Source organism: Nelumbo nucifera, chromosome 8, assembly GCF_055504915.1.
Source record: "Nelumbo nucifera cultivar China Antique chromosome 8, China Antique-T2T, whole genome shotgun sequence".
Taxonomy (NCBI): domain Eukaryota; kingdom Viridiplantae; phylum Streptophyta; class Magnoliopsida; order Proteales; family Nelumbonaceae; genus Nelumbo; species Nelumbo nucifera.
The window spans coordinates 46,009,465-46,036,165 of NC_142656.1; the positions used below are offsets into that span (position 1 = coordinate 46,009,465).

The 26,701-nt window shown below is 40.5% G+C and overlaps 1 protein-coding gene and 1 pseudogene across 1 annotated transcript in view; both read right to left on the minus strand.

Moving 5' to 3' along the window:
• The window catches only part of ATLIG4 (DNA ligase IV), an 80,477-nt gene extending 72,086 nt beyond the window's left edge, over positions 1–8,391 (minus strand). Inside the window, exons 1-4 of the mRNA XM_010275281.3 lie at positions 7,906–8,391; positions 3,148–3,239; positions 1,203–1,288; positions 980–1,116 (exon numbers count right to left, since the gene is read on the minus strand). Of these exons, the coding sequence (XP_010273583.1) occupies positions 980–1,116; positions 1,203–1,288; positions 3,148–3,239; positions 7,906–8,241 (651 nt within the window). The 5' untranslated portion in view covers positions 8,242–8,391. The remainder of the gene's footprint in view (positions 1–979; positions 1,117–1,202; positions 1,289–3,147; positions 3,240–7,905) is intronic.
• Positions 8,392–8,605: 214 nt separating this feature from the next.
• On the minus strand, positions 8,606–26,407 carry LOC104609095 (leucine-rich repeat receptor-like protein kinase PXC1; annotated as a pseudogene).
• Positions 26,408–26,701: the final 294 nt, after the last annotated feature.

Genomic DNA, 26,701 nt, shown 5'->3' on the forward strand with positions numbered 1-26,701 from the left:
GAGACGGAGTTAAGAATAGGTCGATAGGTTAGAAACACTGAGAGTTGCAGGTTAGGAGATGGGGAGAAGAAAAGTCTATCAAAGTGAAAGAGTTGTGGGTTAGGAAATGTGGAGAAGGTAAGTCTTGCCAAAGTAAGTGGGGAGAGGCTCGATGAAGATAAAGGGGTTATGTCTTGATGAAAAAAAATAATATAAAATCAATTGACTGTTGTATCATTAATTGTTTTTTGTCAGTTTTCTGAAAAAGACTATGTATCTTTAATTGTCTCGATAAAGAATATAAGACACGTAATCTTATATTACAATATATTTATATATATTTTATATTTTAGTATATATTATATTTATATTTAATCGAATTCGAATATTTATTGAATATTATATTTTATATTTTAGTATATATTATATTTTATATTTTAGTATATATTTTATATTAGATTCGATAAATTAATCAGTATTAAAATTTAATTCGAATTCGACCATTAAATTAATCGAATAATTCGAATTCGATTTGTCTACATCAGATATCGAATTCGAAATCGGATACTCGAATGCCGTTTACACCCCTAAGTACCCCCTTGTAGAAAATAGATCTAAATTCCTCCAGCACATAAATAATCATAGGGCAAAAAGATCATCCTTAAGAATATTCATCTATGTGAATAATTGTAAAGCTTGAAGTTTCAATAATTCCATATGAATTCATCTTATTTTTTCCTCATTTCATATATCAAACCTTAGAGAAGTGCAAGATTAGCACTTTGACCTAAGATACAATGATATCATCATCATCAACATATGCCTTAGGTTACCAAAGTGAGCAGATCTCATATCATGTAAAAAAAAAATTGTAGAAATCAGAATGACCACAACAAAAAATTCAATCCTACTAACACCAAAAATAAAAACAAAAAATGCTATCCTTATCCTGAAATAAGAAATATAGGTGAGAAAGGAGTGGGGAGGGAGACCTTAATACCTGTCGTTTGTGCCGTTGGCTTCGATCTCTCAGCTTCTCACAAACTAATTTTAAGTCACATGTTACATTAAACAAGTCTTCGGCATCTGGATGAAATTCATGGAAAATGCTTTTCTCACTAATACCCAGCTTCAGATCTACAGTATCAATAAATGGTTGTTCAAAGTCCAAATTCGCACTAATAGGAAAAATTAAGGCAAATCATGGATAATAGGAAAAACACCTTTAAGAATTATCATGACAATCCACTTCATTTCCTGTGCATTTGTTTTCTTGATAAGCTCAGAAAGAACAGAAGTCTTTTCTTCCCTGTTAACAAATACAGGAAAGGAAAACAACAATATTAGACTTGAAGAAGCTTCAAATAAAAGGGGAAAGAAAATAAACTAATATACATTAGAAGTATTTAAGAAATAAAATTAAGACAAAGTTGATGAAAAGGATGAGGGGTCACAGAGTTTCAAGAACGGGGAAGAGCAAGTTCATGACACTTTCGGGTGGTCCACTGGCTAAAATCACTGGAGCTATTCTCACTTTCTCAGTGGATGACTTGATGAGGAAGTGACTCTAACTTTGACTCTGAAGTTTAGGGCCAGCTGTTTTTGGACACCAGCAAAAGATGGGTACATTAAACTTAACTTTCACGGAAGCAGCAGAGAGAACATAGGCCTTTCAGGTGTGGAGGTCTTTTCAGAAATGAGATAGGGCATGTGTTAGCAATGTTTTCAGGTCCGATAGGCATCGGTGACTCTTTGAAGGCAGAAGATATGGCAGTTAGGGAAGGTGAAAGAAAGGCAAAGGAGCTGTATGTGAATAAACTGATTATTGAAGGGGACTCACAAGTGATGATAATTGGCTGCTAAACAAGGGGGATAAGTTGTGGGTATACGAAAAATGAGTTAAAAAGGTTTAAATGGATAACCAGAGGCATGGATGTTAAAATTCAGTCAGTGCAAAGGACAGCTAACAGCAGGGTGGATTCCTTGGCAAAACAAAGGGCTGGAAGAATTCAAATGATTTGGGCTCAGTTGTAATACTTTTGGATTGGAGATAAGCTGTTTTATCTCCCTTTCTTTCTGTACACTTTGTAATTCTCTATTAATTTAATAAAGGGTGGTCTTGGATAGGATAATTGAATTATTGCTGTAGGCAAGTAGGGTTTTGGGGCTCTTCTTACTAGGGTTGAGTGCAGATAATACAGCCACAAACTTTTTTTTTATCAGAAAATATTTTGTTTTTTAATTAATAACAGAGAAAAAGTTATAATCAGTTACAATAGTTAAAGGTTGCAGAAATGCATTAACCCAATCTGCAACCACATACAATCAGTTACAGTTCTGCCCAGTACAAGGTAGATCTATTTGCCCCCTGTTTTGCTAGGGTATCCGCCATCCCATTTGCATTCCGTTTGACCCAACCAAACTGAGAGTTGAGCCTTCTTGCAAGTATGTCAAATTCTCTGAAGATAAATTTGAGCTTCCAAGGTACTGATGTGATGTTTTTAGCCCAAGCAATGACCAGTAGTGAATCTCCTATTTCTAAATCTGTTGTTCCTATTTGCTCAGCCATCTTTAGACCTTGAAGTAGGGCTAGAGATTCAACCTGTATTGAGTCACCAATACCTATTGGTCCTGAGAAGAGTGCCACCACCACATCCAGATGATTTCTAATCACACCCCCTATGCCTTCCCTTCCTGGGTTACCAAAGAAACTCCCATCAAAGTTTAGTTTTATTTTGTTCAGTGCAGGTGGCTTCCATTCCACTTTCACACCTACTTTGGATCCATCTGTTTGTGCTACTTCAATCTACTATAGTAAGCCAATGAATAACATGGATCCCACAATAGAATACTCTTTTTCTTAGATTCTGGCCCTCCATCACACAACTCCATAAAACACACACACACACACACAATCTAGCATCCACCAATGGTTAACCACTACAAAAAACACAAAGAAAAACACTCCAAATATGCCAGGCACAAATAGATGTATTGGGAACCAAAAAAAAAACTTCACCACATTTGCAAAATCCAATAGAATCATAAAACAATCCAAATATGTTTGATTTCTATATTAAAAAAATCCCTAAATACGCTGATTAAAAAAGTCCCTAAATTGATATACTACTTGAAAGTTCTTTGCCATTAATTACATGCAGATTTTACCTGTTCCCACTTGAAGCCAAATGGTCAAGCAAGTCATTCAACTCCTTGATTGTTAATCCACCAGAAGCCATCCCCTGCCTTTGCTGTAATACCTGTTAACATGGAAAAAAAAAGGAAATTTTAACCAGAATGACAGATTCTCCCTATTGTGCAGTAGATTGCCCATGCATACAAGAAATGGTAAATAAAAGGATGTGAAAAAATTTTAAAAGTCTCACTTCCCATCACATTTATTAATAGAAAAGAAAAATGTTCTATGGTACCTAGATACCTGTACAAGGGTGTTGAATCATGTTTATTACTTCAATTTTTAGTTTAAATTGCATATCCCATACCTTGTCCAGGTATGTCCTTGCCATATTCGGGTAGTGATGAAAATGGTCAATAATAATTAAAGAATTATTTTATAGTTTGATTGTAGTGTTTTAAAAGGTGTGGGAGGTGTATGCCTGGAGGCGTGCCTCTAAACGAGGCACCCCCAAAACGCCCCGAGGTGTATGCCAAAGGCATTGATGCGTCTGAGGCATACGCCTCATACGCCTTTACCTTACCTTTTTTTCAAAAAAAAAAAAAAAAAAAAAAAAAAGAAAGGAAGGGAAAGGAAAGGAAAAGAAAGGTAAGGGAAAGAAAAAGAAAGGGAAGGGAAAGAAAAAGAAAGAGAAAAGAAAGAAAAGAGAAGAGAAAAGAAAAGAAAAAGAAAGAGATAAAGAAACGATGATCAACAACGCAACAGTTGGGGGAGAACTAGGTAATAGTGCAGCTAATGAACAGAAGCCGAGGATTGCTCATCTCGAACTCAAGCAGGCTACAGAAGGTGATAATGGATGTGGAGAAAGTGGTTTGGGAACAGAGATACGTATTAACAGTGGGATGAAAGATTACAGATTGGAAGTCAATCTTGGATACGATTTTAGAGCGGCTTCATGTCAAGTCTCAAGTCTACAGCAATGGTCGCACCTTTCAGTGAGACAGGAGCCATCCTTGACATAGGAGTTGAAGAAGTGGTGGATCGGTTATCAATTGAAACAGAGGATGGGCTGATCTGGATAGACACATGGCACATGTCTTGCAATGAGAAAGAAGTTGCAGTAGGAAATTCCATTCTATAACTGGTTGAGCTCCCATTCAACTTCTGGAACAAATCGATGCTGGAGAGGATTGTCAAATATCTGGGTGGAATCTTGGAAGCCTTCAACCTGCACGATCTGCATGCTGCTAGAGTGAGGATCGATAGGGTAAAACCGGAAGAAATCCCTCAATCCTTGGATCTCTACTGGATTGACTATGGAGGAAAGTTTGGTTGATAATGGAAGTTGAAGCTGTGGCTGTGCCGTGGAAGGGCTGCACCAAGTAGGAAGACGGTAATGATGTGGCACTAAGGTGCTTATGTGGAGGTAGGAGAAAGGAAGGAGGAAGGGGAAAGGGCTCGCCAATTTGGGAAGATGAACAGTCGAATGCCAGGGCTCAACTAGAACTATTAAAGGAAAAAGGAAAGAATTTTAAAAAGTTGAAGTTGAAGAAAAAGTGACCCAGGGTGGGACCACAAAGATTATAGAAACAACAATATAAAGTTCTTTCTGACCCAGCCAGGGGCTGGGTTAACCCAAACTCCAATTTGAACCAATCGAAGCAACAGTCTGAGAAGACCTGCTCACACGACACTTTAAGTAGTCATGCAAGTCAAAGACACTATTGATGAGTTGGGAAACAGTATTTGGGTGTATCTTCGTCCCTAGTAACAGAGCAAACGATGGCTGGTTCCAAGAGTAGTTCAAAGAAATCTCTACAATGGATTCCTAGACAAAATATAAAAGATAAGGGCTCCAAAAAGTCGGCAGATGGTCACCCAAACCCAAGATACTATAGGGAAAGGGTGGAGGAGAATGAGGTGGAAGATAAAGGCTGGTGTGATTACACTCTGTCGGACAATGAAGAAGATGACTCTATGAATGATTTCATGGCCGGTAGATTGGATTTGGATAATGAGTTGGAAGAAGATAAAGAGGAAACTTCTTCGCTTACAAAATGGAAGAAAGTGGCAAACTCAGCACCCCTCAAAACTATGATCAGTCCATCAAAATTCAGCTTAGTGAATTTTGATGGAAGCAATGAAGGAAACTTAGGTCCTTCAGGCATAGGAGGAGTTTTCAGGGATGAGGAAGGGAAAGTTTTTGCTTTATTTTCAGGTTCTATCAGAACAGGCGATTCACTTAGAACAGAGATCTTTGAGGCAAGGAAAGGCATACAAAGGGCAAAGGAGCTAAACATTAGAAAGCTATTTTTTATGGTAAAAAAATTCAATGTAAAAGAAAAATGACATACAACCTAACAGGTGATAAGGAATCACCTACATACAAAAAAACCAACAAAACTATCAGTTATATATCAGATTAAATTTTCCAAATTACAAATTTGAAACCCCTACATTTCCCAAGAGCCAAGATCCTCCTTGGTGACTTGTCTGATTTCTGGTAATATCAAAACCCAATCTGCAACAGATTTACTATCAGCTGCCACTATCCTGTCCAATGTCCGGTTTTTGTCTTCAAAAATTCTTCAGTTTGTTTCTTTCCAAATGTTCCAGCATATTGCAAACGTGATGCAATTCCGAATCACTCTTGCTTTCTTGCTTCTTCTTCTCATCCCCGAGCTATCTCTCCCATCCCTTCCCCCAACCTCATTACTATGTTAAAATCACCCCCAAGCACCAAGGACCCCCCCCCTTCCTGCCTTGCCCCCTCCAATTCCTCCCAGAATCTTCATTTGTAAGTCCCCACCTACAATCCCCTTCCAAAATTTGAAAGCAAATCAAAATTGAAAACACACCTTTCTTCTATCCAACCTTCCTGATGACCTTTGGATCCCAGAGGACCACTAAACCACCCGATAGACCCACAGAATTCACCCCCACCCACTCCCAACTATTAGAAAGCTAATTATTGAAGGTGATTCAAAATTGGTGATAAATTGGCTACAAAAGGAGGAAAGAGAGTATTGGAATTATGCTAATGAAAAAAGGAAACTTAAATGGTTGTCCCAAACTATGGATATAAAACTGTAGTGGGTGAAAAGAAGCGCTAATTCCTTTGCTGGTACACTGGCTAAGCAAGGGGTGGGAAGAGATGGCTTGTTTTGGGCATTGTTGTAATCCTGAAGTTTTTTTTTTCGGGTGGGGGGTTAAGAGAGTTCACCTCTCAGTCCTCTCCCCTTGTTTCTTGTATCACCTTGTATCCTTTTAATGGTCATTAACCTTACTTGTTCAAAAAAAAGAAAGAAAGAAAGACCCATCCTTTCAGCTAGTGTTATGAATCTTCATTCTTCTTAACATAAAACATTTTTATTAGTTCTTTTTTCCAAAAGAACCTTTTTTAGATACAAATTTCAATTTTTATCATTTTATTTATAAAAAATAAAAATTGAATAAAAATATAAATCAGACCTAATGGTTGAACCACTGACCTGCAACCCGGAAGCAAATACACTTCAGCCTATGAGTGGGTTTTAAAACACTACTACCAATCTCGCATTATACCTTTCTATGGTACTATTTTCCCTGTACTTTACTGTGAATACCTATCTACACCAAACAAGCCCCTTGACAACTAGAAAAATCAACATCTCCCAAGTTTGATTCTTCAACAAGGCATCCATTCAGTCTACATAACCACACACTTAGATTTTGAGTGGGCCTTAATTTCATTCTTGGGAACAAATGGGAAAAAAATAGTGGACAAGAAAGCACAATATTATGATTTATGGGGAGAGAGACTAATAAGAAACATAAGGAGAAATGCAATATGCAGTTGAAAAAATGTGCATCTCATATTAGTTGCATCACTATTCAGATATTGCTTCACATCAAAACTCCTTTATTTACACCTCATTCTTAATTGTATTCTTCTCTATTAGCAGATCCCCCAATCTCAACCTACTGCCAGCCTCATTAACTCTTTCCTTGTCCAATTAACTTTTTATTAGGTATGTTAGATACTTTGGTCCCCTCCCTTTTTCCAAACCCAAGACCTTATTTACATAGTAAAACCCCACCAAAAGGTGAAAACCTGACTATTCTAAATGATGCATTTCATCATATAGGTTCACAATCACAACACTAATCAACTCACCAACTGGGTTCCAGCACCATGAACACCTCCAGGGCAGAACTACCAGTGGGCCATAACCAGCAGCATTCCACCCCAAACAACACTTGAGCTGACTCGGCCCATAACCGAAACTACTATCAGAAGCCACCGCCATCATGGCATAATCATCACACTGTTACCATCATCAGGAATATTACATTGTGTTGGACAGAAGGCCTAGAAGTTAAATCTTCTTCATTACATTTTTGCTTAGTCATGAAAATATCAGTTTTTGCTAGAGCAGAAGATTATTCTTATTGCTTTTAGAAAAATTATTAATGAATGAAAAATAGAAGACGCCAGACAAAAATATAGAATTAAGAACAGTTAGAAAGAACGTGGTTTCTGAAAGCGAGTAAACAAGTTGGAGAAGCTACATTCCTGAAGCAAAGGAGAAGAAACACTGTTGTAAGTTCTAAGTAAAATGACAGAACAAATTAAACTCTAAGCAACCTTAAAATAAAAATATAAAATCAACCCACGAACGTGATAAAGAAAACCAGCCCGAATCAGACAATAAACCAAGAAAAGGGAAAAAACACAAAAGGTGCTTATAACGAATAAATGCAATCCCCTATCTATAAACCAAATTCAAGTACACAGGTGGAGAACGCACCTCTGCAGCAACAAGAGCAAAATTCCCAGCATTGGCGCCCGTCTTGGCTCCACCCTTCCGCCAATTGATGAGGCGAAGAGCATCTTCAGACTCCTTTGACATTCCAAGGGCGTCAATAAGGCAAGTTGCGAGCACAGACTCCTTCAACCCATAGGAACCCCTTTCTCGATCAAGAGAGGGAAGAATCAGCCGAATTGCACTGAAGTAATCTCCAGGCTTGCAGAAGTTATCGAGAAATTTACGAAATTTAGACCGCTTCTTCGCCGAAGACTTGCTTCGCTGCATCCAATTGAATAAACTGCACAAAACACTGAACTTCACCGTTTGATCAGTCATTTTCCTCCTCCCTCTCTTCTCTCTCTCTCCCTCTGTGTTTACTCTCTGCGAAATGCGATGTAAGCTTTGAAGTTCAAAATGACTAAGTAACCCGCCACAGCGGAGTAACGCGAGATGAAGAAGCTTCCAAGTTCCAACCTACGCTTGCCCTTGTTCTCTCGATCGACACGTTCGGATGTGAGCCCAAATAACTTGTCACGTGTTGTGTGTACGATAAACTAGCGAAGCAAATACATGCGGTTGCGGAGTTCATATCGGCGCCCCACACCACATCCCGACTGTGCATTGGGAGCATCTCTCTATGACAAATACGGGAGATGCTCCCAATGCACGCTGAGATCAGTCCGGATTCAGTGCGTTTGAACTTGAAGCGATTTTCTAATATTCTCTCATCTGCCCATCACCTATTGAAACTTTATGATCACTAATAATATTTTTAAATAAAAAATTAATTTTATAATTTTTTTGTAAACAGAACCGATAGCTATATGGCAACCGGCTTAACGGTATCTTCAACCCATTCGATGACTCCACATTCCCGTGCGGTATCTTCAACTTACTGTATTCCTCTTAAATCCGAGCAAGCCCACGAGGAGCTCCTAACACCAAGCTAATCCTCGTCATCCAGTCCAGAGGTATCCTCCCTGGTCCCCGATTCTCTGATTCAAATCAACCCAAAAGTTAATCCATGCTCAGCTTTATTGAATAAAGACGGTAACAGTGAGAGATTACCATGGAGAAGAGAATGCAAGCTTCCATTGAAGAGGTAATTGTAGACGAGGAGCTTCTCCTCCTTGGCGTAGTAAATTAGTAACAAGCTCCGACACGAACCAGGTTAGGATGTCTGAGCTTCCTAATCAAATCCATATACTGCTCGAATTCCTTCCTCGCACAAGGGTTGGCGTCCTTGAGCCTCTTCACCGCAACCGTGCACCCATCTTCCAACACAACCTTGTAGACTGTTCCTGATGAAGGAGATTTTGGCCCGACATCGTGACAGGGATACACGTGGACGTGACTCAGCGTAAGCGATAACTTGATGTAATTAGATTGGCACGTGGACATGGCTCAACACGAGTGACAGATCAGCATAAATCAGCTCGCTACAAAGCGAGCTCGGGCAAGTTGGTACCCCGAACTAAGGTCACTTCGATCTAAGATAGTCTTAGTAACAGATCGCGACAAATGAAACCAAGTTCGTTACAGATCGTGTCCGGACTGATGGGTCACCTCGGTCCAAGCGCACTTCGGCATTTGTGTCAAGGCAAACCTATGAAGCGCAAGCTCGAGGAGCTCGCTACCAATCAGCTTGCCATCGAACAACTCGATATCCTACAGGCGACTCGCCTACTGTTCAGACCACCGAATGGCAACCTCGAGGAGCACACTACGGTACTCTATATCCTATAGGGTCGTACCTCATAACGGTCACATTAGTTCACCAACTCCCCAGTTCTAACAGAAAGGGACAGTATCACAATTTGACGGCGTGTGACAGTATTGCCGTTGACGACGTGTGACAATATTACCGTTGGATGGCGTTTCGCCCACCTAACACGCAAACAAGTCCCGTCACAGTTGGGACCCAGTAACTATTCTACCAACCCACATGGACCCCAGTATATAAAGACTCCCCCCCCCCCCCAAGGGCGGGGTACGTTCTATTATTATTGTTGTGTGTGTAATGTTCACTCTCTAGTTCTCTCACTATTATTATCTTCAAGCTCTCTACTATCACTATGCTCTAACTTAGCCATCGGAGTATCCTCGTCGGGTGAGCCGCCCCATGATCTTTGACTCATTTCTTTCAGGAACCCAGTTTTCACTGTTGCTGGAAGCGAGATCACATCCAGTAGGGAGTAGCCGGATTATGCCATATCAATTGGCGTCGTCTGTGGGATCTTGTTACTAAAAGCCTTTTTATCTCCATTTCAAAAACCCCAAACTCAAAAATCAAACCTATGGCTTCTTTCAGCAACGCCGGACAGCACAGAGAAGCAAACATCTCCGGGGGGCAACCTCAGTTCCCAACTGTCTGCATAGGCCAGTTCGCCATACTGCTCCCCGCGGGGGGGATCCCAGCGCCTACTGTGCCTCAACCAATTGAGCCTATGAATGCCCCATTTCCCCCTGTAGTGGGTGCAGCCTCCATTGAACCATCCGTAGTCCCCCCTGGAGTAGGACAAAACCAACTAAGCGACCTAGTATACTGCGTATGGGCTATTCAAGCCCAAATGCAGTAGGTCCAGCAGTTCCAACAGTACCAACAACAAGTTCTGCACCACATGTACTAGCGGCAGTTCCCGCCGCTGCGACAAAACCAACAACCTAACCCACCTCAATGTCCAATCACCCCGAGCAAGCCTTGCCACCAAAGTAGCCGTCCTAGCCGGGGAGAGACCTCCCAGGTCTCGTCTCGCGGTAGGAGAGAAAGACAAGTCCCTCCCATTTCTCAAGTAAGCAGGTCGAGAGATACTCGGCCCACCATAATCAGTTCGCCTCGACCTTCGTGACCTAAGGCATTCTCGCGGGAAACCGGTTTGAGATCTTAGCTGAAGACTCCAGGCGAACGGGCAGACAGAAGTCACGAACAGAGCCATACTCCGCGGACTGAAAGCCTGCTTATCCCAAGCTAAGGGGCTATGGGTAGAAGAGTTGCCCAGCGTACTATGGGCTTATCAAACTACCATCAAGACCGCCACGGGAGAAACCCCCTTCAACCTCACCTATGGCACGGAAGCGGTAACCCCAATCGAAATCGATGTACCTACATTATGCCTAGAAGCCTACGACAATGAAGGAAATGGTGACGAGCTCTGCACCAACCTCGACCTAGTAGAAGAGGTACGAGATCTCGTGTACATCCGAACCGTAACCTACCAGCAAAGAGTAGCCCGATATTATAATGCCCGAGTCAGGAAGCGACACTTCCATGTAGGGGACCTGGTCCTTTGGAAAATTATGGTATCTAAGTCCAGTGTAGGTAAGCTCGAACCAAACTGGGAGGGTCCCTACCGAGTGAAGTGGATATTCGAGGAAGGTACGTACGAGCTCGAAACCCTAGAAGGAGAGCGAGTACCTCGGGCGTGGAACATCAACAATCTAAGGCAATACTACCTCTAATTACGAACTGGAAAGGCACCAGCCCCAGAAACAAGTAAGAAAGCTCTAACTCTCAGATTGTGATTTCTAGCTCACAGTCTACTATGAGAGTACTAACTTAGCCATCGGAGTGACCTCACCGGGTTGGCCACCCTGGGTCCTCTGACATTAAGTTCCTTATAGGTCTCTAAGGAGCAACGAAACTTAGGAGCGAACTATGGGTCCCTCCCAAAGCCTAAGGGCCATAAGAAGACCTAGTTGCCACTTTGGCGTGGGCGAAATTCAGGAGCGGACTACAAGTCCCTCCCAAAGCCTATGACCCACAAGAAGACCCAATTGCCACTTTATCATGGGCGAAATTCAGGAGCGGACTACGGGTCCCTCCCAAAGCCTAAGGGCCACAAGAAGACTTAGTTGCCACTTTGGCGTGGGCGAACTTCAAGAGCGGACTACGGGTCCCTTCCAAAGCCAAAGGGCCACAAGACCCAGTTGCCACTTCGGCGTGGGCGAACTTCAAAAGCAGACTACGGGTCCCTCCCAAAGCCTAAGGGCCGAAAATGCCGAATTGACAAGGACCTAGGCGCTGCATAAGACCTGGATACCTCGCTAGCATAAGTAAACTACTTCTAACACCTAAGGTAAAGACAGCTTGTGTATAAACCCTACGATGTCTATTTCACCTCGGTTACCCTTACTCATTGCCAAGCTCAGTAACTCAATAGTTTGGGGTAACCTACGCAGCCCGGAGCAAACGCAATTTATTCTTTTGGTAATCCCTACTCATTGCCAACTCGGTAACTCGGGTAACCTATATTTTAAATTGCCCAGCTCGGAACTCACTCACACTTAGAATTATTTTGCACTCAGAATTACTCAGAAAACTATATATTTCATTAGTAAAAAAGGTTCAAGTACAAGAATTTTACAAAAACCCGAGCTCAACGGCCCGGGAGAGTACATCCACAATTCCAAGAAGATAAAGATAAAGAACAAGAAGTCATCACGTAGAAGGGTACACCACTTCGATCTCTTCATCACTCTCCTCCCCTAAAGAGTCGGGCTCCTCATCTGCCGCATTGGCCACCTCAGGGTCTAAGCCTGTCATCGAAATGCTGCCGAGGTCGAGGTCGGGGAACTTCTGTCGAACCAAGTACCGGCACAACTTGAATCCAGATCAATAGGAGTCTGAGTCGTATTCAACCTGTAGGGCCTCGAACTCTGGAGACTCTTTGAAGCTCTCGATGGCCTTGTTTCTTTCTTCCACAATGGAGGCCTCGAGGTTCGCGATCTCTCGCTCAAGCCGCGCCTTCTCCTCAGCCAGCAAGGAGATCTTCCCTTCCTGGGTCAAGATCAACTTCTTCTGGGCCTCAGCTCCCTTCTTTGCTTTATACACCTCATCTCGAGTCAGGTCCAGCTCACGGTGGAGTTTTTGCACATCCGCCCTAGCTTCGCGAGCTTTCTTTATGCAGATCGCCAATTGGCAGGCCAGCGTGTAACCAGCAAAGTTAGCCTACCAAAAGAAAACTGGGGTAAAAAAAAAGGGAGAGGTGGAGGAGAAAAACGGAATGCTTACCACCATATTGTGGCTGCCGACTAGTCCCAAAAGCCGACCCGGGGACATCTCTGCCCACTTCGCTATCTCGTCAGGGAAGATGGCACCTTGACTCTTGCGCATGGCCTGCACGTGGTCCATGATACTCTCTTTCACGATCAGGAGATAACCCTCTGGTGCAGTATCCGCCCCCACGAGCGCGGACGAACTTTATGTATCCTGGGGGTGAGCTCCCTCGTGATAAATTTCGTCCATGACCACCTCGGGGGCAGCAGATCGGGCCTCTTCTTGGTGAGGCACAGCGGAGACTGGCTCTATGATTACAACTTCAGGAGAGAGATCGGCCTCCTGGCGTGATCTTTTTGCAGTCCTCTTCTTTCCCTTTTGGGAGCTCCTCAATAGGCTTTCTGCGTTGACCGACATGGTAGCTGCAAAAACAAAAAGGTTAGCCACGAACTAATCAGAACCTTAAAAAAGCAAAAACCTAATGCGACCTACTAGGACTTAAGTCGGCCTGCACGAGCTTGTCTTCAGCAAGGTAGTCCGAGTAGAGAAAGTCGAGCTCCGCCCAAGACTTGAGTGTCTCTCTTGTCTTCAGGCCCAGTCTAACACCAAGAACCTGAATCGCCGACCTCCAATGGGTTGGGAAAGGCTACCCCTCGGGGCTATGGACCACGAAGTAATCCCGTTTCCAGGTCGGGATCCTATTGGGAAGTTCGTGTAACAGCTTATAGCCTGGGCGAGGAGACAGGTAATAGGTTCTCCTATGCTCGGGAAGGGCACAGGAAGAGTTTTTCTATATTGAAAAAATGGTAGAAAAAATATCGAGGTCAAGAGGAAGACAATACTCATAAGAAAGCGAAATGGTCCCTACTATGTTACGGATGGAGTTCGGGTGTAATTGATCTATGGTAATGTCAAAAGACTTCAGGACCTTTACGATTAAGGGATGCAAAGGAAGGCAAAGGCCAGCTACGAACTGCTCTCCAAAAATCACGATCTCGTTATGATCGTGTTCCCAGGGGAAGTTACCTGAGGGGAGACTGTAGGAGAATTCTCGCGGAAGGTGTACTAGTATACTAAGGCCTAGAGCCGGTCCAAGGTCATCTTCGAAGGGCCAAAATGGTCCGGCACCTGACCTTGGTGAGAAGTGGATGCCTGGCTACCGGAGGACTCTCGAGCCTCTCGGGGTGCCTGTACCTCGGGAAGGCCACGGACTACCTCTAAACCCAAAGTAGCCCCATCTCGGCTACCAACCTGGGCCAAGGTGCCCACCTCGGCCTCAGCAAGAATACTATCAAAACTAGAAGAAGACATGGAACTAAACAGAATTGAAAAGAAAAGTGAAGGGAGACTCACCAAAGAAAGATGACCAGACAGGAAGTAAGTGGCGAACTAGAAAACCCGAGCTATAGAAGCTGAGCGCGACCTCAAATCAAAAACTAGTAAGCTTGTGACGAAGGAAATGAGTCTCGGGCCCCCTATTTATAGCCACTGTATCGAAGAAGCAACGGACAAGATCAAAGCAATCCGACGGCTCCTAAGAAAACCGACTACACGATCCTCGAGCCCGAAAATAGTTTAGCGCGTTTTTTGGCATCCGCGGAGCCTATAGGTTGCTTGACATCCACACGTAAACCGCACGTGGTCCATCTGACAGAGCACCTAGACTTCGAGCCAAATCCACTGGGCGTACCGTGAACTCCCCGAACAAGGTCAAGACCCCTAGCTCCAGGAGTGGGGGCAATTGATGAAGGAGTTTTGGCCCGACCTCGTGACAGGGAGACACGTGGATGTGACTCAGCGTAAGCGACAACTCAATGTAATCAGATCGACACGTGGACATGACTCAACACGAGTGACAACTCAGCATAAATCAACTCGCTACAAAGCGAGCTCGGGTAAGTTGGTACCCCGAACTAAGGTCACTTCGAGCTAAGATAGTCTTGGTAACAGATCGCGACAAACGAAACCAAGTTCGTTATAGATCGTGTCTGAACCGAAGGGTCACCTCGGTCCAAGGGCACTTCAATATTCGTGTCAAGGCAGACCTACAGAGCGCAAGCTCGAGGAGCTCGCTACCAGTCAGCTTGCCATCGAACAGCTCGGTATCCTACAGGCAACTCGCCTACCGTTCAGACCTCCAAATGGCAACCTCGAGGAGCACACTACGGTACTCTATATCCTACAGGGTCATACCTCGTAATGGTCACATTAGTTCACCAACTCCCCAGTTCTGACAGGAAGGGACAGTATCACCGTTTGGCGGTGTGTGACAGTATTACCATTGACGACGTGTGACAGTATTACTGTTGGACGGCGTTTCACCCACCTAACACGCAAGCAAGTCCCGTCACAGCTGGGATCCGGTAACTATTCTACCAACCCACATGGACCTCAGTATATAAAGACTCTGCCCCTCCCCCAGGGCAGGGTACGTTCTATTATTATTGTTGTGTGTGTAATGTTCACTCTCCAGCTCTCTCACTATTATCATCTTCAAGCTCTCTACTATCACTATGCTCTAACTTAGCCATCGGAGTATCCTCGTAGGGTGAGCCACCTCGGGATCTCTAACTTATTTCTTTTAGGAACCCAGTTTTCACCGTTGCTGGCAGCCAGATCACATCCAGCAGGGAGCAGCCGGATTATGCCACATCAGTTCCTAAACTTCCTTTTCCAGCATCTCCGCCGATGCCCGGAGTAGGTCCTCCAGCTCAAACTGCTTCCTCCTATCGAAGAACACAAGGTTGCTCCAGTTTATCGCGGCGGTACTATCGTTGTCTCCTCCTCCACGACCATGCACATTATTTAGCAGCATCTTGTTGTCACCTGAATTTCCGCTGCTTCTTCTCCTGCCTTTTGAATTGGAGTTGGAACCATTGTCTCCTAAATTTCCTCCACAGTAGTAAGCAACAGCAAACGATGTGACCAGTTGTAAAACTACCACAGAATTCACAACCACAATGGTGACGGTGGAGCCGATACTAAGTCCCTTCCAGGACTCCTCTTCCTTCCCTGCCGGACCTGCAACAGTACTAGTAGGCAATGAGTTGGGGTTCGACAACACTGCAGTCTGCGCTAACGCAACTGACGGAGGGGCATCCAAGAACGAACAAACCGGCAACGGGCTCGGCTCGCACAACCCTTCATTTCTTGTGATGCTTCGCAATCCGAATTTCTTCAGCAAACCGAATGACACCCTCCCATAGAACTCGTTATTAGTTAAATTTAGCTCTCTGAGCTCCGGCAGCACTGTGGATAGATCTGGAAGCTGCCAGCAAGCACATTATTCTGTATTCCAATAGTGAGGAGACGAGTTAAGTTGAGGATCTGCCTAGGGATGGGACCCCGGAGATTGTTGTCGGAAAGGTCTAGCTGGAGGAGACACTTGAGAGAGCCAATATCGGTTGGGACATCGCCGGAGAAGTCATTTCCGGTGAGGTAGAGGAGCCTGAGATTGGAGCAATTGGTGAGGGGGAGAAGAGTACCGTTGAACCAGTTGCCATGGAGCTATCGGTTCTGTTTCCAAAAAACTTATAAAATTAATTTTTTATTTAAAAATGTTGTTAACAATCGTAAAGTTTCGGTCGGTTGTAGGTAGACCTGTTCATGCCGGGCCGGGCCGGGCTCGGGCCTGGCTTTGACTCTTTATTAACAGAAAACTGTTAGGCCCGAGCCCGAGCCCGGCCCGACCAACGGGCCTATAACTTGGGCCCGAGCCCGACCCTGATAAAAAGCCCGAGCCTGAACCATACCTAATAAAAGAAATTCAAAATTTTCCCTATTCAAATGGACATTTTTTATTTTAATTTAGATGTTTTTTCCCCTATTTAAATGAACAATGAGCCTACAAGTGAATCAATGACCTTCTCAAATAAAAAAAATTATTCAAATAGACATCACATAGGGCTTTTACTTAGTTTTAACTATAGGTCGGGCCGGGTTTACTTAGGTTTAACTATAGGTCGGGTCGGGCTGGGCTCGGGCCGGGCTATTTTGGCAAAGCCCGAGCCTGGCTCAAATTTTATGCGGGCCAGGCTTTTTGGCCCGAGGTTAAGCTTGCGGGCCAAAAAGCATGTTCAAGCCCGTCCGGGGGTCGGGCCGGGCCGGGCCGACCCGTCGGGCCACTCGGCCCATGAACAAGTCTAGTTGCTGGTGATGGGCAAATGAGAAGAAATTGACGTGTCAATTTTAATGGACTCGAAGAGAAAATCCCTTCAAATCCAAACGCACTCAATCGGGACAAATGCATCTGAAGTGATCTCGTGTGGTGACAGAAACATCAATATTTCCCTTTAGGCTCCATTTGGTTTGTGGGAAGATTTGGGTGAGATGGGAAAAGATGGGATGGGATGGGAAAGTATAAAGAGTTATACTTTCATTGTTTGATTTTAGATATGGGAAAATAATGGGAAAATCACTGTGACAAAGAAGAAGCTGCTGTGGGGTGCTTTGTTTCACCAAGAGGAAGACAAATAGTAGTTTGCCGGTGGAAAGCGAAGACGATGAACGGTGCCGCTGGTCACCATTGGAAAGCGAACAGTGCCACTAGAGATAGTAGTTCACCAGCAGAAAGCGAAGACGATGAACAGAGAGGTACTAGAGGGTAAATGATCCTGGTCACCACCGCTAGTATTTCCTATGTTCATTGTTGAGAAGATGATGAACAATGCTTTTTTTGGGTGAAAAACAAAAGACAGAAGAAGAAGAAGAAAGAGAAGAAGAGAGGAGAGAGGGTGGAGGGGGAGGTAGTAGATCTAGGTTCGAAAGGGGAGGTAGCAGAAGAAGAAGAAAGAGAAACCGCCGCCACTGCTCTACTTCTGGGTTTGAATGGGGAAGGTAGAAGATCTGGGTTCGAAAGGGGAGGTAGTAGAAGAAGAAGAAAGAGAAGTCATCGCCACTGCTCTGCTTTAGGGTTTGAACGGGGAAGGGGAGGTAGTAGATCGCCAATGGTAACGGGGAAGGCATTGGTCCTCTCCCTCCTTTGTTCGTCGTCGATGGTAACAGTGATTTCTCAAAATTTTCCTCAAGGTCGAACGGTTTTGGTGCAACCCCAAATCCACAATTTTGGGATATGACATCCAACATTTTTCTCATCCCATCTCTCTATTTCCCTCAAAACAAATGAGAGAAAAAAGAATATTTTTAGAATATTCTCTTTTTCTCATCCCCATCTCACAAACCAAACGGAGCCTTAAGTTGTGACGAAATATTGAATAGACTTATTCAAAAGTTTATAAGGAGAATGATGGTTCAGCCTAGGGTCAGAATTCTTAAGCACAAAATACAATTAGGGTAGGTGCTAGTTCAGAATTGATGTCAATATATGGACGGGCAGTGACGTATAAAATGGGGGTATTTGACATTTTGAATGTTTATAGCTCTGTAGTGGGATTCAAAAATCTGCAATGGGCCTGTCTGTACTTTTCCGAAGTTTATATTAGGAAGGGGACTATAGAGAGGGAAGCAAGGACAAAATACAATTAGGGTAGATGCCAATTCGGAATTGATGTCATTTTATGGGCGGGCAATGACATATAGAATGGAGGTATTTGACATTTTGAATGTTTATAGCTCTGTAATGGGATTCAAAAATCTGCAATGGGCCTGTATGTACTTTTCCGAAGTTTATATTAGGAAGTGTGGACTATAGAGAAAGCAAGGAGCTATTTGTAACAAGAACGAGATGGTCCAATGGATGATGACATGCACTGGTTGACCCTATACAGAAAATGCATATTCATCTCCTACATTGAAAATCCCAAGAGAATGGACAACCTTGGTGATGTTATTAAGTGGAAATGCAAGTAGTTGATGACTAAGATAATGCTAATGATATGAGGTCAGAAAATGAAGAAATGAATAGAGAAAACCTGTAGCTTCTACTGCTTCTTGCTTGTATGATGCAAGCCTATTGGATTATGATGAGGAAAAAAAAGATTTTTCTCCTTTTTAAATAAATGTTTTATGGAAACACTTGAAAAATGGGAAATGGGTAAAAAAAAGAAAAGGACAAATCAACCTAAGCAACTCCAGCAAATGAATGTAATTAAAGAGTAACTCTTTCTCGGACAAGATATTTAAAACAAAATATTTTCTTATAAAACAAATCATCAAAACCAACACAGTAAATCTAATAAAAAGTTTACTAGACAGGTTTAGGTCAATCAATTCACATAGAGAAACATATGATGGTAGATTAATCATGCTGGTATTTGAATTTGTTACGCATATAAACACAGAAGCATGATTGTAATGGTGCACAACCCTACGCGTAGGAAGTATGAATCACAACAATCATGGTTGGGAGATAATGTCCGGGACTAACCTGAAATGTGAGATGTGCGTCTGATGTGATATCGTGAGTTTCTTTAACTTAATGGATAGAAATTGTCATTTATCTTATTTACCATATGATGTTCTCCACCATCTTGTTGAGTGCTTAAATTACATTATGTGTTAGCATAAACAATTCTGAATCCTTGCATGTTCTTCATTTTATCTAGTTTTTGTGCAAATTTTCAATAACTTAAGCCCAAAGTTATAAAATTTTCTTTGAGATATTGGTGAAGTAGAGGCTGGTTCAATCAGGCATTTGTGGGGTGCTTAACACCTTCCTACACCGTACATTGATCACCAAACCCAAACAATTTCTTCTCTCCCTTGACCTAATCAGTCACCAAGAAAAAATAACATGTTTTTCTTGAAAAAATCCTAGGTTTTTCTAAATTCCAATTTCTCAAAAATTTAGGTGGCGGCTTCATCGATACTCCATCCATCCTCCGTTTTCCCTTCGGATCGGGTAACCATAGATGGCGACTCCACTGGAGATTGTGTAAGTGGACCTAATTAAAAAACCAATTCCCAATGATTTTTTAATTAATTTTGGACATTCACACATGTTGCACACACATCACTCATATTGCATTGCATTAGGTCCCTTTGAATCAATTATAGGCAGTCCATAGTATGATTTAGGGGGCGTTCTTTTTTTGGATTTTGGGAGGGGGGAAAGTTGGTCAATGGGATTTTTGTTCCCATTGACCAAGATTCTCATGTTCTTTTTTTAGATTAATGTGGGGACCAGGGAAAGTTTATTTTCTTGGGTATCACTTACCCCATCTCCTAGGTGGGTAGATAACTTTTCCACTTGGGGGGAAAGTTTCCAACACTTGAATGGGACAAAAATGTCCCTCTTAATAATGAATTTTTATGATTAAAATGAACATTTCCTTTTTTTTACTTGGGAAACAAAAGAACATGGGTAAATACACTTACCTGGGTAAGTGTTTGCCAGGAAAAACTTACCCAGGTAATTGCATTTACCCGGGTAAGTAACTTATCGAAAAATGAACAGGGCCTTAGGGATAATTGTCTTAGAAAGAGAAGAACCCTTCTCTCTTATCTCTGATATATCCAACTACTGCTTAAATAAGGTTAATTGTTCTAGATAGACAAGGTGAGGCCTCAACAATGTACCCAAGACTTATTTTGAGGTATATGGGTAGCCTGACCCAATTAAGGTTCCCCTACATCCTTTACGAGCCTATACAAACAAAGCCAAGCCCTTGCATATAGAGCCCTAGTAATTACCCTTAGGAGTCCCAACTAGGCATTTCAATGCATTAATACTTTTTTAGCATTTATATTCTTGTCTTGTATTTGTCCTTTTGTTTGCATATATATTCTTGTTTTTGTCTTTGCTTAAATAAGCGCGTAGGAACAATTGTGGGCCCACTCAGGTACAATTCTTCATTCTCTTTTAAATAAAAGCTTGCACAACCAAAACCCATAGATATAGCCCAAGGTCAACCTAACCCAAGTATGGACTTCTCTCAGTTCATAAGGGTTATAGAACAAATGTACTAGAAGCAAACAAAATGGCTCCTAAGCCAAATTGATCAATTCCAAACTGAAATCAATTTGTTCAAGAGTGAGGTGGCACAACTCCGACATAAGGTCCAAAACCAACCCAACTAGGGGCAACACACTTAAGCATATTAGTATATTAGTGATGGGGGTGTTTCTTCATTTTTTCCACTGTATAACTAGGGGCAACACACAGTAAGAAATGGGGGTGTTTCTTCATTTTTCCACTGTATAAGTAGTATATTAGTGAGCATCAAAAGCATATTGGTGGCATATCTACTAATACACTACCATATCGGTGGCATATTGGTGAATATATTATGAATTCCTAAAGGGTGGGAATAGAAAAAAAATATAAGTGGAAAGAAGCTTTCCTTCACCCCTAAAATCCTTTAAAAGAATAAACCCTAATTCTAAATTGTAAAATTTGCAAAATATACATACACATACATACACACAACAAAAATATCTTTAATATATTACAATTGACATCATATGTTGGAAAGTTGAGACTGATTCTATGGCTCTAAATAACTAATAAGGAATCTACACTTTTGAACAAAAGGAGAGTGCCACTGTTAAGAAGTTGACTTGAATTAGGACTCAAACAAAAAATCTTAATTGGATTTAGACTTTTTGGGAGAGGAATCATAGTGTGAGTATGACTATTTAAGCCTATAATCTTTTATAGAATCAAGAGGTAAGATTTCATGGATAACAGTAATAAAGATGTGTTTTATCTATCTTCTTAAGGATTTTTTATCCACACAAAAACTCAATTACAAATTGATAAATATCCAACCCCTTTTCATCCCAAAACCTTTGATAAACTAAAGTTGGTTTCTCACCAAGCCTTATGACTTCCAATACTTTTCATAACTATTACAACTTTTATTGCCCATATATAAAAATGATATTGGGACAAGTAGAATGGTCAAAGACCTTGCTTTTGCTTTTACAATATTACCCATACGAATGACGGGCTTGCGTTTTATCACATTTCCAATCTCCAACATTATACTACCCCTACCAAATAGCAAGTTTCTGCTTTTTATTTGGCAAATGCTTTTTGTGCTAAAAGGCAAAGAAGAGGCAAGTAGCAAAAGATGTTTCAATATTGACAGTTGTCACATATGGAACTCCAAGTGTTTAATGCTTACGCTAATGCGAAGAAGATTGAATTGGAATGCATGCTGGAATCCTTCTCAGCAACGTTGTGCTTTTCCCCATTCGGGTGGTCATTTCTATCCTTTGTTTTTAATTTTTCTTCACTCATAATTGGTTAGCTTTTAACCAGAAATGTGGTAGTTTTACCTATTTGTTTTCATGTTTTTCTCGAATGTGGTCTCTACATTGTTCCATTGATTTTAATTAGGGTTCTAGTTTGACAACATTCATTTAATGAAATCTAGTTTAGGTTTGCAGGCTTTGTAAATAGGTTTTCTGTTTTGTGTTTTTTGTTGTTATTTTTGTGATTAAATTAAATTGTTTTTTCTGTTTTGGTTTAACAATAGGTTTTTATTGAATCAAGAATGTATTTTTTTTCCAATTTAACACCATGTATTTAGTTATATGAGGTTTAGATTTTGTAGGTTTTATAAGTAAATTAATTTTATGTTTTGTGTTTTTTGTTGTTATTTTTTTTGTGTGATTAAATTAATTTTACTTTATTGATTTAACAATACATTTTTATAGAATAAGGTATAGGTTTTTTAGCTCTTCAGCATTAAAACAAATTCAAAGAGGTTTAGGATCATTATTAGTTCTACTGGTTCAACTGATAGTGGTTTTTCAATATTTCAGGCTTTTTACCTTAGACCTCCCAACAATGTAGTTCAGTACAGCATACTGTTTTTTGAATGATAGGGAAGGAGTTTTAGCTAATAGTGATGTTTTTTAGTTGAAATTGGTTTTTTTAGTTGATACTGGGCATTTGAGTTCATTGGCATTATCAGTTGTAGTGGTTTAGCTGATATTGGTTTCTTAGCATTTTGGATTTTTTAGCTCAGCCCTCCCAATAATTTAGTTTGGTCTAGGATATTGTGTTTTAAATGATGGGTAAGGATTTTTCGCTAATGCATTTCCTATTTATTACTTCATTTGATTCTCCATCAATGTCTCATTCAACTTTCTAATTGCATCAATTGTGTTTTAAGTATTTTATTGTTATTATTGATTTCTCATCATGTTAAAGATAATACTATATATTATTTTAATTTGTCTGAAGTTTTCTTAATCAGTAATAATGTAATTTATAAGCAAAAGAGAGTAAGGTTCTTGAAGTGTGAAAACGGTGAATACGAGTGATGAAAGATCAAGCAACCTAAAGTTAATTTTTCTAAAACCCATAGTCATTAAGGCATTTGCTAATAAGTTCATGTTTCAATTTAGCCATGCACATTTAATGCAAGGCATTTTTCTTTACTTCTAATGACATGTTTTTAGAAGCACAGATGGGCTCTCTATATGCAAAAACTTGTGGATTAGGACTAACCATGCATGTTTAATGCAAGACATTTTCTTCAGTTTTACTGACATATTTTTAGGAGGATAGATGGGCTCTATATGTGTTAAAACTATTGGATTAGGAGCAGTAGTTTCAGGAATCAACTTATAGTGAATCTAGGCAAAAGCATTTGGCCTAGGTAAAGAACTTAGATCTATGCAATCTAATTTCTTAAGGGTTGCAATACAACTATTCTTTTCTTGCTTCCTCTCCTTTTTTTTTTTTTTAATTAATGCTTTCTTGCGTCCTCTCTAGATAATTGGGTAATACATCTTCACTACATTTGTTTATCTTGTCATCCATTTGAAGAAGTTATTCATGGTGGATAGTATGAATTTTGCTTATCTAATAAAATTCATTTTTTATAGTAAATAAATTTCATAGAGCCACTTGGATAATGAAGTTGTAGTTTTTCTCCTGTGAAAATCTAAAATTTTTGAGATTTTAGACCAAATACCTTGATTTTATTTTCTAAAACAACAAGATACCTAGAGAATTTTAACTTTGAAATCCTAGTTCAGAGCAGTTTGCCCTATTCAATCCCACATTAGGTTCCCTATGCTAGATGGTCTTTAGAGCACATAAATCCAGTATCTTCTCTACTTGTTTTTTTTTTTCCATTCAGTACTATTGTTCTTGTCATCTCTATAAGTTAATGAAAGCGTTTCTGAAGAATCCATGAAATGCCAAAATTGGAGGCACCATTCAAAACAAATACTTCATCCATTTAAGAAATTTTATAAAATTTTAACTGAAGTAATTAGTTTTAACAATTATAAGATTTTCTAGGACCATAGTAGGAATTTTCCTTGATAAGAAACAAAGAGGAATCAATATACAAATGATTTAGTGGGATGAAAGAAGTAGAATAGTTAAGGGAAAACAAAGAACATTATGAAGCACAATTTACAATGTAAAATATGCAGTCATAGATTCTTTTAAGACTATATATTCAATTTGCAGCCATTCAGATAATGGAAATTAAGTGGCTCTTTTAGGAGAAATTCAAAACTGGTTATAGAAACCCTACTCAAATCCATCCCCCCCCCCCCCCCCAAAAAAAAAAAAAAAAAAAAAAAAAAACTATGAAGAGACTTCCCTCCTTTCTTATCAAACCCTCTAAAATAAAAGTCAATGACTCGAAAGAAAAAAAAAAAACTACTTGTGTTAGCACCAATTTATTTGATTCTTGAAGCTTTGACCCAAATTGAAACCACATCTGATATTTAGTGGGCTGAAAGAAGTAGATTAATGAAGCTTTGACCCAAATTTCAGCCCACAAATTATTTAGTGGACTGGAATAAGTAGAACACTGAAAAGAATACAAAGAACAGATATGAAGTACAATTTACAGTATAAAATACGCAGTCCATAGATTTGTTTACCTCTAAATATTCAATTTACAGCCATTTTTGCCCTATCCAGTCCTACATTAGGTTCCCTATGCTATATGGTTTTGTATTATTCTGCTTCTCTAATAGTGAATTGGTACCTCACACAAAACTCTTTAGGCTAGAGTGAAATAGATACTTCATCCATTTAGGAAACTTGATAGAACTCTAACTGAAGTAATAGGTTTTAACAATTATAAGATTTGCTTGGACCACAGTAGGAACTTTCCTTGATAAGAAACTAATAAGTATCAGAATACAAATTATTTAGTGGGCTGAAAGAAATAGAATAGTGAATTAAGTGAGTACAAAGGACAGATACGAAGCACAATTTGCTATGTAAAATATGTAGTCCATAGATTCTTTTAAGTCTATATATTTAATTTGCAGCCATTCAGTTCTTAGACTACCAAGCTGTTAGATTATTAATTGTCAATTCACAAATGACGGTCTATAATATAAATTTATAATTAATAAATAGTGATTTAGGGGGCATTTATTTTTAACTCCATGCTAGCCAAAGGAGGCTATCATTCCTCCCTCTCATTCGACATTTTCCCATTTCTTTACTTTGTGTTTTGTGCAACGTTTGTCTCACCATTGGTTAAGTCATGCTTCTTTCCTTGCTAAGTTCTTTCCCCCTCTATGGTTTTGTATTTCAATCCCTAAATGATTTTGATGGCCAGGTTGTTTAGCAATGTCTAAATGACATCCGAGGAAATTTTGACAAGCTAGTTTTGGAATTAAGGCAATCAATGTATTTCTCTCCTTATCCCATCCATATTAATGGCAAATTTCATAGAATATCTTAAAATCAGAAGCTTAATTTTAGTTTCATAAAAGATTGACCATAGGGCTGACTTCCAAGGCAAGTCTTCTTTATCTTGCCACTCATAAATTGAATTCGACTAGGATCCCCCCCCCACACACACATCCCCCCATGCATTGCTTAGTATCATAGTAAAATCTTCAACAATAATGGAAATATGGGTTTAAATTTGAGACTTGCCACTTTGCCCAAGAAAATGACAATGGGTTAGGTTCATATCAGTAGTAATTACTTCATAGATTTGGTGTTCTATGAGAACAATAAGACTTTAACTATATATGAACTTTCATCTATACCCAAGATACGAAAATAAAATTGAACATCGCCATCAATCTTGAATGAAATTGTTCTTTTTTCTTTTTCAAAAATAAAGAGACCACATTTTCAAGCTTGCCTACTAAGATTTTACCATTATAATTTTTTTCAACTTTAATCTTTTCTTGCATTGTATATAATCAAGAATTTAATAGTCTATTTTTTTTTACAATTTTACAAAATAGGTTTGTCTTCACATTATCTCATTTATGAGATCAATCCTCATTTATAATTTATAAGTTTAATTTTTATTATTTTAAGCAAAGTTAAATATCTTCTGATTTGTTAATCCATGTTACTTTACCATATTTTATATATATTAAAGCAAAAGTAATGCTCTCATTTTGCATGCATGATCCTTGTTCTTTGCACATCATTTTTCCCACTCTCCCCATCTTCTCTATCTTACATTCCTGTTGCCTCTCTCTTCCCGCTCTCCCTCTCATCTCTACCTCTCTGTCTTTCCGCTTCCTTGCTTCCCTCTTTATCTTTCCTCCCTCATCTGAATCCCCTTCTTCGGTTTTAACCCATGGTTTCCGATTTGATTTGCAGTGCGAAGTCTTCCAAGAATCCAGTGTCGCCGAGCTCGTGTCGGCCATGGCCGGTGGATGGAACTCGCAGCTAATCCTCAAAGCGTGGCATAGAGAAGGAATCGTGCCAGAACCGGAAGTAATCGTGGGAGAGGCGGAAGAAGTGATGGAAGCACTCCCTGGCATCGATTTCCTGGTGGTGGATTGCCGGCGAAAGGACTTCGCTAGGGTTCTGAAACATGCTAGATTGAGCACCCGGGGTGCAGTCTTGAATCAGGAACGTTGATTAGGAATCCGGCGAAGAGTATTTGTTCCGGATATGGAGTTATGCCTCTAATATTTTTCATTTTCCTGTTTCTTTAA